General features: G+C 34.1%; 1 protein-coding gene across 4 annotated transcripts in view; it reads left to right on the plus strand.

Moving 5' to 3' along the window:
- Nucleotides 1-17012, plus strand: part of LOC127734579 (aryl hydrocarbon receptor nuclear translocator homolog) — a 55080-nt gene that overhangs the window by 16519 nt on the left and 21549 nt on the right. For 2 of the 4 annotated variants that reach the window (XM_052244527.1, XM_052244525.1), the window contains exons 2-6: nt 2874-2925; nt 5622-5693; nt 6935-7095; nt 10437-10516; nt 15442-15534. In XM_052244527.1, coding sequence (XP_052100487.1) covers nt 2874-2925; nt 5622-5693; nt 6935-7095; nt 10437-10516; nt 15442-15534 — 458 coding nt within the window. The remainder of the gene's footprint in view (nt 1-2873; nt 2926-5621; nt 5694-6934; nt 7096-10436; nt 10517-15441; nt 15535-17012) is intronic. The other 2 variants (XM_052244528.1, XM_052244526.1) reach the window with 1 other exon arrangement.

Here is a 17012-nt window from a genome sequence, read left to right on the forward strand (position 1 = left end):
AGTCAGATTTTCAACAACAAAAGCATTTAATTGATTCTCCTTCATAAAGATCAGGAAATTTCTGTCAGTGAAAGATTTCCTGAAAAATATCAGTAAAGATGTACCAGTAGATAAAGAATATGGCCTTGCTAAGGGAAACAGAAAAAAAAAACATATGACATTTATTATTCAAAATGAATGAGCCATTATGAAATTACTAATTCATGTGAAAATTGAAAAATTTCATGAAGAATATGATAGTTTTTTCATGTTCTTTTAATTATGACATCATTTAATATGCACACTCTGTCAGTGTTTTGAGTTACTGGTAAATGTGATTTAAAAATTTCTGTCATGTTTTCTAGGCAGGTTGCAGTATTTCATTATTTACCAAGACTTTCTTATTTTTCTGTTGCAGAAAAATTCTCACTAAGGATGTTTGTACACGAGTCTAGGGACTCTCCAAGTTTGTCATAAATAAAATAAAGAAAATAAATAGCAATGCCTTAATATTATTTAAGTCTTTTAAATGAATAATAAAATCAAAATTAGATAAATTTAAAAACTTTGAAGTATGTTTAGTTTTACTTTTGCTACTAATACTTTATTAAACTAATTATCGGCCCATAAAGGGCATGTTACATATAATGATTACAAATAGACATAAGTAAAGTAACAATAATGATAATACTTATGATATAATGACTCACCTGATACAATCTTGATGCATCTTTGGATTCAACAGTTCAGAAAATCATGATGATTTTCATGAAGGGCTTTTCTTGGTGAGAACCCTATTAGGCTTTTTAAGTGGTTGGTTTTAAACATCATTGTGTTCTAAGGAGAATGGTGGTTTGCTTTGATACGACTGGTTAATTTAAATGTTAGTCATGCTTCTACCAGATACATTGAATTTGTTGTCCCAAGTTGTCAACTGAAAATTTCCCACTACTGGCAGAGATTTTACCATGATTTGAAACTACAGTGTAATGAGTCTTTTAAGTTTGTCTAGAAAAGCAGATGTATATTAGCTTGATTTAATGCTTAAAACTTCCATCTTTTAGTTTGCTTGTAGAAAGCCTCTTTATAAGTATAATTAAAAAAATTAATAACAGTGAATATCAAATGGTAGAATTAATGAGGCATGTCATGCATTTAGTGTTGTACACTTATAGTATATATGAGAGTGGACAATTGCCATTTCTGTTGGCTTTCTTTGGCTTCCACTTGGACAAAATTAATAAAAGCTTGTATTTAAAATGAGTATTTTTTCAGAGGTAAAGCTAAGGTTTGATTATGCTGAACATACAAAGTACTAGAAAACATAGTTTAATTGCCATTAGGTATTTATTATTTAAATGCTTTATGGATAAGACATGTCTGTGCATTTGTAATTTAGGTTGCATCTTATCTGTCATATGAATACTGCATAGCAATAGTGAATTACAAATTGCATAATTATATTTTTATGTCTATGTATACAATCTGTCATTGAACTTCATTTATCTAAAATTATTAAAAATAAAACCTTAAATAGAAAACTCCTGATTGGGTCCATGCTTTTACTAATGGACCTGACCACAGTGACTTGTACCGATTGTATGGTGTATACAGTTATACTGTTATATTGTTAAATATAAAATACACCGTGGAATACTAACTAACTTTTAGAGCTTTTTTCGAGATCACGATCGTAAAATCAGGACAAGAGATCATAATCGTGTAGTTCACGCCTAAAATTTGGCAGGTATGACTTTTGTTCCAAATGTCGGGAATAATATATTTCCGCTGCAAGAAATATAACAGTATTTGTTCCTAACTGCTAGAATAAAGGGTATAGAACATTTTTTCAAACAGGAACAGATATTATAGCATTGTTTATAACAAAGATTTCAGATGAACTTCAATTAGGACAATGTCAAAGATACATTGGCATCCTTTTCTGATAACATAAAGTCATGTGATATATTCTACAGGAATTTTGAACAATATGTATGCATTTTGATAGTTAGCTGTTTCACCAAGTACAATTTACATAATATGTTTGCATATTTTTAGCTCACATGGCCAAAGGACTTGTGAGCTATTGTCATCACTTGGCTTTTGCCATTGTCCATCATCTTTTTGCTTCTTTTCTTTAATTAGTTTGGTCTTATTTAGATCTACTGGACAGAATGTATCCAACCAAGGTCCTTTTGGAATATTGCTCATTTGGTGCTTATTTGTCAACAAACATGATTGCAAGTTTCTGATTTGCTAGAAGTTTAAAACTTCTTAAAAGCAGTTTAGTTGCATTCTGACATTTTGAACAGGAGGTACATCAACCTTTGCAATTGTTGCAAAATTGAGGGAGTATCATTTACCTCTTGCTGGAGCCCTTAAGTTTTGTAGGAAAGGGTTTTTAATTGAATTTTTCACCTTTCCCAATAGTGCTAGGCAGGGATAACCTCCTTCCTTGTTGCTTAGTCTTTAGTTTTCTGTGTTGTGTCATCTGTACTATTATTTGTCTGTTTGTCATTTTATTTTTGGCCATGGCGTTGTCAGTTTGTTTTCGATCTATGAGTTTGACTGTCCCTCTGGTATCTTTCGTCCCTCTTTCACACCTATTGTCACCCATTCCATTATACAAGATTATATTACAGCATATTTTTATTTGCTAGCATCCATACGAAATTTGTGACCTATGTTATCCAATACTACATGTATATGTTGTTTGTATTCCAGTAAATTTTATTGGCTATTTGGTGTAAATGAAGTTAAAGGAGTCAGATGAAACATACATAGCTTAGGCATGTCAGGGGTATAAAAGTAAACGTAAACAATTGAACCAAATACAGATACCTTTTGGAGAAAGGAACATGAAACAAAAAATAAAATGTATTTTTTTGTTATAGGAGATGGAGGCAAGGGAGGCAACAGAAAAAGAAAAGGTGTTAATCATAAAGAGTAAGATATGATTTTTTTTGGTTCAATCATTAATGAAAGTGACATAGTGAAATACTAATTTGCTTTTAGCAGTCAATTTGGTTAAATTTTGTCAAAATAAGATAAGAAACATCGCTGATGAATTATTCACTTGCAAGTGAATAATTCGACCACTTTGATTCCGTATTCATGTGACCTTCAATTTACTCCCTTAGCTAGAGATGGGTTACACATGTATTCGGCTATTAAAAGGAAATGAATGTCAACATTGGTTTTCGCACTCTAACTTTAGATTAAGTGAATGGATCTCTATGAAATTTTACCATAAGGTTCTATACCACAAAAGGAAGGTTTGGATTGATTTTGGGGGTTCTGGTACCAACAGTTAAGGAATTAGGGGCCAAAAATAAGCATTTTTGTAACTTCCAGACATTACTTGTGTGTTAGTGTATGGATCTCTCTGACATTGTACCACAAGGTTCCGTATCACAAGGGGAATGCTGGGATTGATTTTGGGGGTAATTGCCTCAAAATTTTAGGAATTCGGGGCAAAAAAGGGGCAAAAAACAAGCATTTTTCTAGTTTCATGACAATAACTTGTGTGTAAAATTATGGATCTTTCTGAAATTGTACTACAAGGTTGCATATCACAAAGGGAAAGCTGGAATTGAGTTTGGGGGTAATTGCCCAAAACGTTTAGGAATTAGGGACCAAAAAGGGGTCAAAAATAAGCATTTTTCTAGTTTCCAGACAATAACTTGTGTTCAAGTGTATGGATCTCTCTGAAAATGTACTGCAAGGTACAATACCACAAAAGGAAGGCTGGGATTGATTTTGGGGTAATTGCCTCAAAATTTTAGGAATTAGGGGCCAAAAAGGGGCAAAAAACAAGCATTTTTCAAGTTTCAGGACAATAACTTGTGTGTAAGTGTATGGATCTTTATGAAATTGTACAACAAAGTTCCATATCACAAAGGGAAAGCTTGGTTCGAGTTTGGGTGTAATTGCCCTAAATGTTTAGGAATTTGGGGCCAAAAAGGGGCCTAAAAACAAGCATTTTTTCTAGTTTCCAGACAATAACTTGTGTTCAAGTGTATTGATCTCTCTGAAATTGTACTGCAAGGTACCATACCACAAAGGGATGGCTGGGATTGAGTTTGGGGGTGATGAATAATAAGGGGGTTCAAAAAAATTTTTTTCCTTTTTTTCCTTTTTTTTTCTTTAAAATTTTCCATTTTAAATTGGTTATTTCTGATTTACATTTGTATATATAAAAGCAAATAATAATGATATGGTTTGAATAGGTAAATTAAAATTTTTTAAGTTCTTAGACCACATTCATTTGAATGTTGTGTCCATACTCTGCGGTCTTTTTAAAGAAAAAAAAAGGAAAAAAAGGAAAAAAAATCCCTCCCCAAAATTTTTTGAACCCCCTTATTATTCATCACCCCCAAACTCAATCCCAGCCATCCCTTTGTGGTATGGTACCTTGCAGTACAATTTCAGAGAGATCAATACACTTGAACACAAGTTTTTGGGGAGGGATTTTTTTTCCTTTTTTTCCTTTTTTTTTCTTTAAAATTTTCCATTTTAAATTGGTTATTTCTGATTTACATTTGTATATATAAAAGCAAATAATAATGATATGGTTTGAATAGGTAAATTAAAATTTTTTAAGTTCTTAGACCACATTCATTTGAATGTTGTGTCCATACTTGCCCCAACTGTTCAGGGTTTGACCTCTGCGGTCGTATCAAGCTGCGCCCAGCGAAGCATTTTATTTAAATACAATATAAAATCAAACAGACCTAGAAAAATCCAATTGCACGTGGTTGCTATCTGCTTATATTTATATGTATGTTTATATCTGGTTATATGACCGTCGGCAGTCTTTGAAGGTCATCTCGATGTTTAATTAGATTACGTCTAGACAAAAATACACACTAAATGTTGATACATATTATCGAGCCCATGCATTGTTAATTGTTTATTTTAGACTTTTTGTAATTTGGATATACGTTTTAGTATGTTATGAATCAAATATGAGAATTTGAGTCAAATTGGTGAACATGAATTTGACAGCTAATGCCCCTTTAAGTTCAATGTTTCAAGATAAAAAATGTTTTATGTTGATGAAAATACATCTGAGAAACTTAATTAGAACTATTTTTGGTAAAAGTTTTATTATAAAGCGTTGATTTAGAGATTTTTGCAAGATTTGACAAAATTGTCCAGATTTCAAGCACATTAATTAAGGCCTAGGAAACCTAGACAGCAGGCGTCAACAAACTTAATATTCAAGTCAGATCTGTAAAATGTCATACTAAACTTTATGTTAAAAGATCTTTTTTTCGAGACATACGCTCTATGTTTCCTGTCCAAAAAATCTATGGAAATTTACCTGTTTTCATTGAAATTTTCGTGGAAAATCAAAATGAGTGCTATTTGTGATGTCATGAATAGAACGCAAGTACATAAATTTTTAACAAAAAGATATAATTCCTATCTAGTCATTGTATTATCATAATAATTGATTCATTGTGATATTGGTGAATAAATCCTAATTTGAAATTTTAGCTAGAAATAGGGGCCATTTTAGGTGATTGAACCTACTCCTTTGACAGACTCCTTTATGATATGTTATTGAAAGTTATATACATATTTGTAGATGTAAGAATAAATTTAAGATTTGCTGAAAATTGAAATTTGTTTTACAGTTCTGATGATGAAGATAGCCAGCAAAGCACACCATATAACCAGGAACAAATTGACAAAGAAAAGTTTGCTAGGTTTGTTATTTTCAGATTCAGAAAGTTTTGATATTGTGAACTCTATAATGTAGGTGTTTTAAAAACATTATACATTTCTTTTTAAGGATAGGTTAAGATTTTTGAATTTTAGAGTAATAGGAAAAATTTAACTTTTGTGAGAATTCGTACATTTGTGTGGCTTTCAAATATACTCTAAGTGATCTATTTTATTTGAAATTACTTTGTCTTATTTACATCTGTGAAATATAAGTTTAAAGAAAAATAGTGTTAGTACAAAATGTTTTAATAGAATTGCAACAGAAATTACGGACTCAAAAGGCATCACATTTGTGCATTAATTTATTTTGACATGACATGACATCAACAAAATTATATTAATAATAGGAAAAGTGGGGTAAATGTAAGAGGGACCGCAACCCCGCTATAAAGAATTAAACCTTTTTGAGGTTTCAGATATTACAAAACCTGTATGGACATAGGATGGTCTAGTAGATGTCACTTTAGTCTTGTAATTTTATTTGTAATTTTGATTTGATGATATCCTGATGTTTGTTAAGACACAATTTGTTAGTCTATTATACTGGATTATCAGAAAATCTCAGTTTGATTTTTGATGTCTAAGGTTTACGTATAGTTTTTATGCCTCCACCACATTAGAGGGGGCATTAAGTGTTACCCTTATCTGTCTGTACGTCCGTACATACATCCATTCTCTATCTTTAGTTGTCTCAATCAAATATTATGGAACTTCTACACAATGCTTAGTACCACACAACTCCGATCAAGTTCGAATTTGGGTGGTGTCCCTTTTACAGTTCTCTAGTTACAAAAAAAAAATGTATGTCCCTTTATAACATTATATGCAAGCGTGGGCATAATCTGTGTCCCATGGACACATTCTCCATTTATTTTGTCATGAGCAGGTTCTTCAATCACATACTGTGGATTCATTTATTATAGTGGGTCAATTTTCATGGATGTTCGATTTCATGGTTTTGACAAATTCTGCGTACAAGCCTACAGGAAATTTGTATTCTTGGTTCATGTAGAGCCACAAAATCCAAGGAAAATGAGTACTCCATGAAGGATAATGAATCCACAGTAGTCTGCTCTGGATTGTTAATGGAAAAACAAATTAGGAAATTAAAGATCTGAATACTCTGTAATAACAAATTCAATTTTATAATTGACAAAAGTGAAAGTAGAAGTTTACAAGCACTAGTAAAACTATATATAAATGTGTAAGTTAATGTTTTGAGTAGGGAGAGCCATTGTGAGATTGAGAGAAGAAGAAGAAACAAGATGACTTCATACATTAATGAACTCTGTGATATGGTACCGACATGCAGTACCTTAGCTAGGAAACCAGACAAACTAACCATTCTCAGAATGGCTGTTTCTCACATGAAAACACTGAGAGGTAAGTCAGAAAGTCAAGTCAAACCTCCTGTGATATGTATTTAGACTCAGTTTGAGGTCCATTTTTCAAATCAGAGTGTGATCTGACATCACAGTCTCAAATAGACAGTCTTTAAATTTTGTTTTCTAATCTAATCCTATTTTGAAGTCATGTATTACCAGAATGTATTCCAGTCAGAGTCTCCACTAACCAACACCAAGTTTATTTTCAGTAATGTACAGTACCCTTTATGTCCTATTTTATCCTGCTTAGGTTAGAACCAGTTTATATGGATACAGAATAGAAGAAATACCTATCTGATGTTCAGTAGTTGTCGTTTGTTGATATGGTTCATCAAGTGTTTCTCGTTTCTCGTTTTTTATATAAATTAGACCGTTGGTTTTCCCGTTTGAATGGTTTTACACTAGTAATTTTTGGGGCCCTTTATAGCTTACTGTTCGGTGTGAGCCAAGGCTCCGTGTTGAAGACCGTACTGTGACCTATAATGGTTTACTTTTATAAATTTTGACTTGGATGGAGAGTTGTCTCATTGGCACTCATACCACATCTTCTTATATCTATACATATCTCTTCAGCCAAATATTTACCAAAGATATAATTTGTTCCAGACTTTCTGGTTTTTGCATCAATTAAACTGAAAACAATTAATGTTACAAATCATGAAAATACATGTGGTGTAGCAGGAGCATAACTATTGTGTGGTTAGTTTTTAGCTCACCTGGCCCGAAGGGCCAAGTGAGCTTTTCTCATCACTTGGCGTCCGTCGTCCGGCGTCGTCCGGCGTCGGCGTAAACTTTTTACATTTTGAACTTCTTCTAGAGAACCACTGAATGGAATGAAACCAAACATGGCATGAATGTTCCTTATGAGGTGCTGACCAAGTGTTGTTACTTTGTAGCCGATCCATCATCCAAGATGGCCGCCAGCGGGGGACTTAGTTTAACATAGGACCCTATGGGAAATGCATACAAATGACTTCTTTTAGAGAACCACTGAATGGAATGAAACCAAACATGGCATGAATGTTCCTTATGAGGTGCTGACCAAGTGTTGTTACTTTGTAGCCAATCCATCATCCAAGATGGCCGCCAGCGGGGGACTTAGTTTAACATAGGACCCTATGGGAAATGCATACAAATGACTTCTTTTAGAGAACCACTGAATGGAATAAAACCAAACATGGCATGAATGTTCCTTATGAGGTGCTGACCAAGTGTTGTTACTTTGTAGCCGATCCATCATCCAAGATGGCCGCCAGCGGGGGACTTAGTTTAACATAGGACCCTATGGGAAATGCATACAAATGTCTTCTTTTAGAGAACCACTGAATGGAATGAAACCAAACATGGCATGAATGTTCCTTATGATGTGCTCACCAAGTGTTGTTACTTTGCAGTCGATCCATCATCCAAGATGGCCGCCAGCGGGGGACTTAGTTTAACATAGGACCCTATGGGAAATACATACAAATGTCTTCTTTTAGAGAACCACTGAATGGAATGAAACCAAACATGGCATGAATGTTCCTTATGAGGTGCTGACCAAGTGTTGTTACTTTGCAGTCGGTCCATCATCCAAGATGGCCGACAGCAGGGGATTTAGTTTAACAAAGGACCTATGGGAAATGCATACAAATGTCTTCTTTTAGAGAACCACTGAATGGAATGAAACCAAACATGGCATGAATGTTCCTTATGATGTGCTCACCAAGTGTTGTTACTTTGCAGTCGATCCATCATCCAAGATGGCCGCCAGCGGGGGACTTAGTTTAACATAGGACCCTATGGGAAATACATACAAATGTCTTCTTTTAGAGAACCACTGAATGGAATGAAACCAAGCATGGCATGAATGTTCCTTATGAGGTGCTGACCAAGTGTTGTTACTTTGCAGTCGGTCCATCATCCAAGATGGCCGACAGCAGGGGATTTAGTTTAACAAAGGACCTATGGGAAATACATACAAATGTCTTCTTTTAGAGAACCACTGAATGGAATGAAACCAAACATGGCATGAATGTTCCTTATGAGATGCTGACCAAGTGTTGTTACTTTGTAGCCGATCCATCATCCAAGATGGCCGCCAGCGGGGGGACTTAGTTTTACATAGGACCCTTTGAGAAATACATAAAAATGTCCTCTTTTAGAGAACCAATAAATGGAATGGAACCAAACATGGCATGAATGTTCCTTATGAGATGTTGACCAAGTGTTGTTACTTTGCAGCCGATCCATCATCCAAGATGGCCGACAGCGGGGGACTTAGTTTAACATAGGACCCTATGGGAAATACATACAATTGTCTTCTTTTAGAGAACCACTGAATGGAATTGAACCAAACATGGCATGAATGTTCCTTATGAGTTGCTGACCAAGTGTTGTTACTTTGCAGTCGATCCATCATCCAAGATGGCCGCTAGGGGGGGGGGGGGGGGGGGCTTAGTTTAACATAGGACCCTATGGGAAATACATACAAATGTCTTCTTTTAGAGTACCACTGAATGGAATGAAACCAAACATGGCATGAATGTTCCTTATGAAGTGCTGACCAAGTGTTGCTACTTTGTTGCCGATTTACTGTTCAAGATGGCCACCATGATATTTTATTAAATAACGGGACCAATATTAATCAAAATTTGGCCTCAATCATTATTTGGGTATCTGTTATGATTTTTATCTATCTTTACATGATTTCTAAAACCAAAGTAGAGTCAGGTGAGCGACACAGGCTCTTGAGAGCCTCTAGTTTAATTTTCTCTACCACATATTTTTCAGTTGAAAAGGTAAGTCAACAATAAATGTCTAGTGATAATTACCAGTCCTTAGATTTAGACTGTAAATCAGTCCAGTTTTACTTTTGCATCCATAAAAAATGCAACTGTTCATAGTGGGCATTCCTTCCACTCTTTATACATATAGCTTTACACTTTTGGCTCTTGTTGTGGGGCAGTGGACATAATTTTTCTTATCAAGAACCTGTCTAATACCTGCATGTTTACAAGGTACAAAACCAACTGAAAGAGTCAATTTATTTCAAACATCTCAAAAAAAATGCTGGATTTAATTTGTAGATTGTTTATGACGGGAACTTGTATGAATATATATAAAAATATTCAAACACATTGCAGTTCAAAATGATACAAAATACAAGTAGTATGTTCCCCCTTTGTAAAGGTCATCCTTCTATAATTAAAGGGCACGTATTTATGAGTAACCCTTATAGACTGCTTTTGACTGTATATAAATTAAGCTCTAAAAGTGTATGTTAATCTTATAACATGATAGATATGTTAATCTTATAACATGATAGATAAACCATTAAACTATTTGTTTGTTTGACAGGTACTGGTAATACAGGCACTGATGGGTCATACAAACCTTCCTTTCTCACAGATCAGGAATTAAAACATCTTATTCTGGAGGTAATCTTACTTTTTTTTTGAGATTTTATTTATTATTGTTCCCCTTTCTTTTCAAACTGACATGACTTTGGGATTGTTTTTAAAATGGTTTATACATGTTATAGGCACATTTGAATGAGAGAAAAACACTTAAATAAGTGAAAATAAAAAATAAAAAACCACTGCTAACAAAGTTAAAGATTAAAACAAATATAAAAATTATAAATATACAACGTTGATGGCTTTGAAAATAATATTCTTGTAAGTTGACCTGTAATTGGAATGAACAAGTAATCTGAAATGACTTGGTATACGTTTTAATCAACGTGAAATTTTAAAGTAACAAAATGTAATAACAACCTTGTGAACTTGAACTTCAATAAACTTATATCTACCTGAAGTAGGCAAATGGACTCACATTCCTTGCTTAATCCCTTAATAACAGTTTTGAATAATTAATCATATATCATGATTGTCTCAGTTTCTAGGTCATTGTTTTCACGATTTTAACAATGGTATTCTATTACAGATGAAGATCATGCCAAAATTCTTTGTAATATGAATATATTAACATCACACTTGATTTTGTTATGGCATCATATTACTATTTAATTTTCTATCAATTTTCAAATTTTGTGAGGTTTTTATTAATGCAAATAATGCGACTGGTTGAGTATAATAATAATAAGAACTGGCATTCTGAAATCCGATACATATATCTGTATCAGATTTTCCTGAAATCGCAATAATTAATTTTGCATTTACGCCCATTCTTCAAAAATCACAATAATAAATGCACACAATAATTTCTGAATTTACAGTATTGTTTTGCAAATGTCTTATATTACATGTATTAGCTTGTCTAAAATCTATATCATAGAGTGTAACTAAATTAAAAAAATTACTTTGTTTTAATCAATCTTCTCCCTCAGACTTTATAAAGTACTGCTTTTGGTCAAATTTATCATATAATGAAAAGACTTGAGTTCAACTGAATCAATTACAAAATTCAAAGAAGAAACAAAAAACCCAATAAACATGATCACTTTTCAACCTTTCCTTTTCAAGAAAAATTAAGGATAGAATAGTTAAATTGCGTAATCATCTAAAATCACCTTCTAAAGAAGGTTAAATGTGTATTCAAATACACACACAGTTACATGTATTAAGATAAAGGTATTAAACAATGCCATAAAAATTTAATTTTAGTAAAACTCAAAATAAGAAATCTGGTGGGAATCAAGCCAACTTTATACACAAAAGATCTTTATGTCTCGCCTAGGTCAAAAGTCCCTGAAGGTGAGACATAGGTGTTGCTTTTCCAGCGGCATCAACATTGTTTAAAAGTTTTCAGTTTCTGCTTTAGTCAGTTTGATAGATCAATGATCTTTTCTTTAATGTTGCATTACTATCAACATACCAGTTTGACTACTATTTCGAGGCCCTACCCCCTAGGTCATGGTCCAGCGACTTTAAATTAGTAAGTAATTTTCAGTGTTAATTTTTCTGCTTAAGTCAGTTTGATAGGAACTACTTGTGATAAATCAATGATTTTTATACGATCGCAAAAATTTGCAGCCGTATATTATATATATATAATGGTATGGCGATGTCAATGTCGTCGTCGTCTGAACCAGATAATAACTTGAGTATCAGTGTATGGATCTCTATGAAATTGTACCACAAGGTTCCATACCACAGAAGGAAGGTTTGGATTGATTTTGGGGGTTATTGTCCTAACTGTTTAGGAATTAGGGGCCAAAAACAAGCATTTTTCTTGTTTCAGGACAATAACTTGTGTAATAGTGTATGGATCTCTACAAAAATGTACCACAAGGTTCCATACCTCCAAAGGAAGGTTGGGATTGATTTTGGGGGTAATTATCCTAACTGTTTAGGAATTAGGGGCCAAAAACAAGCATTTTTCTTGTTTCAGGACAATAACTTGTGTATAAGTATATGGCTCTCTATGAAAATGTACCACAAGGTTCCATACCTCCAAAGAAAGGTTGGGATTGATTTTGGGGGTTATGGCCTAAACCATTTAGGAATTAGGGGCCAAAAAACCAAGGATTTTCTGGTTTCTGGACAATAACTTGAGTATAAGTCTATGGACCTCTATAGAATTGTACCACAAGGTTTCATACCAAAAAAGGAAGGTTGGGATTAATTTTGGGGGTTATGGCCTTAAACGGTTAGGAATTAGGGCCAAAAACAATACTTTTCTAAAACTTTGTATATATTGCTTATTTCTTGACCAATTTCAATGGGGTTTAATTCAAAGTCTTGAATTCTTGGGGTTCTGTAATATGCTGAATATTACTGTGTATTTAGATTTTGGATTTTGGGCCCCGTTTTTAAATTGGTCCAAAGGGTCAATAATTAAACTTTGATTGATTTCATCAAAAATTGAATTATTGGGGTTCTTTGATATGCCGATTCTAACCGTGTATTTTGATTTTTGATTTTGGGTCCCCATTTTCAAATTGTTCCACATTAAGGTCCAAAGGGTCCAAAATTAAACTTTGTTTGATTTCAACGAAAATTGAATTCTTGGGGTTCTTCGATATGCTGAATCTAATCGAGTGTTTAGATTTTGTCTCCAGTTGGTCCAGCGACTTTGAATTAATTAGCAATGTTGCTGTCCATCAGATTGTCTTTTTCTGAATTTTATGCTGACAGGCGAGACATATCTCTGTGTCAACAGTTTATTGATTTTTGGGCCTGGTTTTCAAATTGGTCCACATCAAGGACCAAAGGGTCCAAAATTAAACTTTTTAGTTTGATTTTAACAAAAAATGAGTTCTTGGGGTCCTTTGATATCCTTTCTCAACATGTATGTACAGTGTTCCCGCCTGCCCTAAATAGAAGGGCGGCCCGCCCTTGGTGCCCTTACCCCCGCCCTTCTGCCCCCAAAGCGAAAGAATGCACCCCTCTGCCTTTTCATAAAATAAAATTTCCAAATTTCGTGCCTGTCGGCGTTTCCGGTAAAATGTTACCTGATTGTGTAACACTAATTAACTGACAATGGGATTAAGTTAAATACCTAATGCCTTTGGCAGTTTTATCACCTCTGTTAATGATTGTTTACTGCTAATTATTGGATTTAAGATAATTGAACAAATACTAGATATTTAATACAGAATGAAAATGTCCACATGTTATCCATTTGTAATGTTTATGTACAGCATGTACACCTGAAAAACTTTATTTCAGTAGACATAAAATAAAAAAAATATCTAAAGCAATTTAAAAGGCATACACAGTTTTGACTAAATTGGTAAATGGGGTAGAACATTTTTTGTTTCATAACCATGAGTAAAAGAAATTTAAAGAAGAATCAAAGAAATTTGTACTTTGGACATAACAAGATTGCACCACTTCCTGTTTAACTTCTTGTATTAATAATCCTCCTTACATAGGAGCACTTAACAAATGCTTTTATTTTTAACAATAATGGAGAAAAAAGTAACTATTTATACCTTTTGCAATATATAATTGCATCAATATAATATGATCATCTCCTGTCTCACCTGTTATATTTATAAAACTCCTTACTTAGGAGCACTTTGGTGTGCACTTAAAAAAACTTTTTTGTAACAATTAAAAGGATTATAAGTAACTTTCAATAACATATACTACATTGTATAGCAAGTAGAACAAGTAATTTAAATGTAGAAAATTTAATTACATCACAAATTCAATTTTGCATTTATAGCTCCATCTTTCAGAATTACTTGTTTATTTCTATAGAATGGTTTAAGTTATAAAACATTGAATTTTTTGATAATTATTTTCCTTAACCAAGTGTACAACTTTGTTTAGATTAACATCAAAATGATATGCTTTGCATCATGGTATGATAATTTGATAAAAAAAAATCTTACTGGAACCAACATCAGGAACACATTAATTTCTTAATATGCTTAAAATACAATTAATGTTCTCCAGCTGAGCCTAGCAATATTCAAGGTAATTTATACACAGTCCAACAGTGCCCTTACAATCTGGGTTATTGCGGTAAAGTGCCCTTTCAAACAACTAGCACCCTTCTGCCCTGAGATTCAAGCTGGAACACTGTATGTAGATATTAGATTTTGGGCCCTGTTTTCAAGTTGGTTCCAATCAGGGTCCAAAATAAAACTTTGTTTGATTTCAATAAAAATTGAATATATGGGGTTCTTTGATATGCTGAATCTACCTGTGTATTTAGATTTTGAATTTAGGCCCAATTATCAAATTGGTCCACATTGAGGTCCAAAGGGTCCCAAATTAAATTTTGTTTGATTTCATCAAAAATTGAATTCTTGGGGTTCTTTGATTTGCTGAATCTGACCATGTATTTAGATTTTGGATATTGGACTATGATAGGTAAATGTCCAATTTCAAATTTTTAAGTTCTTAGATCACATTCATTCTGTGACTGAAACCTATGCTGTATCAAATATTTAATCACAATCCAAATTCAGAGCTGTATCAAGCTTGAATGTTGTGTCCATACTTGTTGAGGTTAGACCTCTGCAGTGGTATCAAGCTGTGCCCTGCAGAGCATTTTATTTTCTATAAAGTTGCATGACTAACAGTTCATATCAGTTTGACGACTATTTTGAGGCCCAGCCCTGTAGGTCATGGTCCAGTGACTTTCAATTAATTACCAATTTACAATTGCTAAAGTTAGTTTGACAGGATCTACTTAGACTTGATATTTTCTATAAAGTTGCATTAGTAACAGAACATCTCAGTTTGACGATTTTGATGCGCTGCCCTCTAAGTCATGGTCCAACAACTTTGAATTTATTAGCAATGTTGCTGTCCATCAGATTGTCTTTTTCTGAATTTTCAGACAGGTGAAACATATCTCTGTGTCAACAGTTTATTTTTTGTCTCTTTGTATATCAAGATAGGATTAAGAGGGAGGAATTGTATTAAGATTATTTCTACTTCAGGCGGCAGATGGATTCCTATTTGTTGTACAATGTGATACTGGGAGAATAATATATGTGTCTGACTCAGTGACACCAGTTCTTCACCAGTCTATGGTAAGTTAGGGGAGAATAATATATGTGCCTGACTCAGTGACACCGGTTCTTCACCAGTCAATGGTAAGTTAGGGGAGAAAAATATATGTGTCTGACTCAGTGACACCATTCACCAGTCAATGGTAAGTTAGGGGAGAAAAATATATGTGTCTGACTCAGTGACACCAATTATTCACCAGTCTATGGTAAGTAAGGAGAAATTTATATGTGTCTGACACAGTGAAACCAGTTCTTCACCAGTCAATGGTAAGTTAGGGGAGAATAATACATGTGTCTGACTCAGTGACACCAGTTCTTCACCAGTCATAGTAAGTTAGGGGAGAATAATATATGTGTCTGACTCAGTGACACCAATTCTTCACCAGTCAATGGTAAGTTAGGGGAGGATAATATATGTGTCTGACTCATTGACACTAGTTCTTCACCAGTCAATGGTAAGTTAGGGGAGAATAATATATGTGTCTGACTCAGTGACACCAGTTTTTCACCAGTCTATGGTAAGTTAGGGGAGAATTATATATGTGCCTGACTCAGTGACACCCGTTCTTCACCAGTCAATGGTAAGTTAGGGGAGAATAATATATGTGTCTGTCTCAGTGACACCAGTTCTTCACCAGCCAATGGTAAGTTTAGGGGAGAAAAATATATGTGTCTGACTCAGTGACACCCGTTCTTCACCAGTCAATGGTAAGTTAGGGGAGAATAATATATCTGTCTGACTCATTGACACCAGATCTTCACCAGTCAGTGGTAAGTTAGGGGAGAATAATATGTGTGTCTGACTCATTGACACCAGTTCTTCACCAGTCAATGGTAAGTTAGGGGAGAAAAATATGTGTGTCTGACTCAGTGACACCATTTCTTCACCAGTCAATGGTAAGTTAGGGGAGAATAATATATGTGTCTGACTCTGTGACACCAGTTCTTCACCAGTCAGTGGTAAGTTATGGGAGAATAATATATGTGTCTGACTCTGTGACACCAGTTCTTCACCAGTCAGTGGTAAGTTAGGGGAGAGTAATATATGTGTCTGACTCAGTGACACCAGTTCTTCACCAGTCTATGGTAAGTTAGGGGAGAATAATATATGTGTCTGACTCAGTGACACCAGTTCTTCACCAGTCAGTGGTAAGTTAGGGGAGAAAAATATATGTGTCTGACTCAGTGACACCAGTTCTTCACCAGTCTATGGTAAGTTAGGGGAGAATAATATATGTGTCTGACTCAGTGACACTAGTTCTTCACCAGTCAATGGTAAGTTATGGGAGAATAATATATGTGTCTGACTCAGTGACACCAGTTCTTCACCAGTCTATGGTAAGTTAGGGGAGAATTATATATGTGTCTGACTCAGTGACAGTTCTTCACCAGTCAATGGTAAGTTAAGGGAGAATAATATATGTGTCTGACTCAGTAACTTTAGTTCTTCACCAGTCAATGGTAAGTTTAGGGGAGAAAAATATATGTCTGACTCAGTG

The sequence above is a fragment of the Mytilus californianus genome, unplaced genomic scaffold (assembly GCF_021869535.1).
Source record: "Mytilus californianus isolate M0D057914Y unplaced genomic scaffold, xbMytCali1.0.p SCAF_3, whole genome shotgun sequence".
Lineage (NCBI taxonomy): Eukaryota > Metazoa > Mollusca > Bivalvia > Mytilida > Mytilidae > Mytilus > Mytilus californianus.